The sequence below is a fragment of the Apaloderma vittatum genome, unplaced genomic scaffold (assembly GCF_000703405.1).
Source record: "Apaloderma vittatum isolate BGI_N311 unplaced genomic scaffold, ASM70340v1 scaffold26614, whole genome shotgun sequence".
In the NCBI taxonomy this organism is placed as follows: domain Eukaryota; kingdom Metazoa; phylum Chordata; class Aves; order Trogoniformes; family Trogonidae; genus Apaloderma; species Apaloderma vittatum.
The window spans coordinates 1-359 of NW_009712523.1; the positions used below are offsets into that span (position 1 = coordinate 1).

The window sequence follows — 359 nt, forward strand, 5'->3', positions numbered from 1 at the left end:
CACCCACGTTATTCCCCACTGGGGGTCCCGCAGGCCGGCCATCCCTTCCACCTCCGCTGCGCCCGCTCTGCCTACTCCCACGCCCGGATGAAGCAGGAGGCGCCTCTTTTCCTCCTCTTCCTCGACTGCGTGTGGCAGCTGAGCCGCCAGTTCCCCTTCTCCCTGGAGTTCAGCGAGTGCCTCCTCCTCACCCTCTTTGACAACGCCTACGCCTCTGCCTATGGCACCTTCCTCTGCAACAACGAGAAGGAGAGGCGAGTGGGGCGGGAGGGGGGACAGCGCTGTCCCTTAGGAGCGATGCCACTGTCACCACCATGCCCGGGGCAGGGGCTGACCCTGCCTTCGGAGCGAAGGCCCAC

The 359-nt window shown here is 66.0% G+C and overlaps 1 protein-coding gene across 1 annotated transcript in view; it reads left to right on the forward strand.

Moving 5' to 3' along the window:
* The first annotated feature begins 36 nt into the window (after window positions 1-36).
* Window positions 37-359, forward strand: part of LOC104272911 (myotubularin-related protein 9-like) — an 837-nt gene continuing 514 nt past the window's right edge. Inside the window, exon 1 of the mRNA XM_009868029.1 lies at window positions 37-254. Within this exon, the coding sequence (XP_009866331.1) occupies window positions 88-254 (167 nt within the window). The 5' untranslated portion in view covers window positions 37-87. The remainder of the gene's footprint in view (window positions 255-359) is intronic.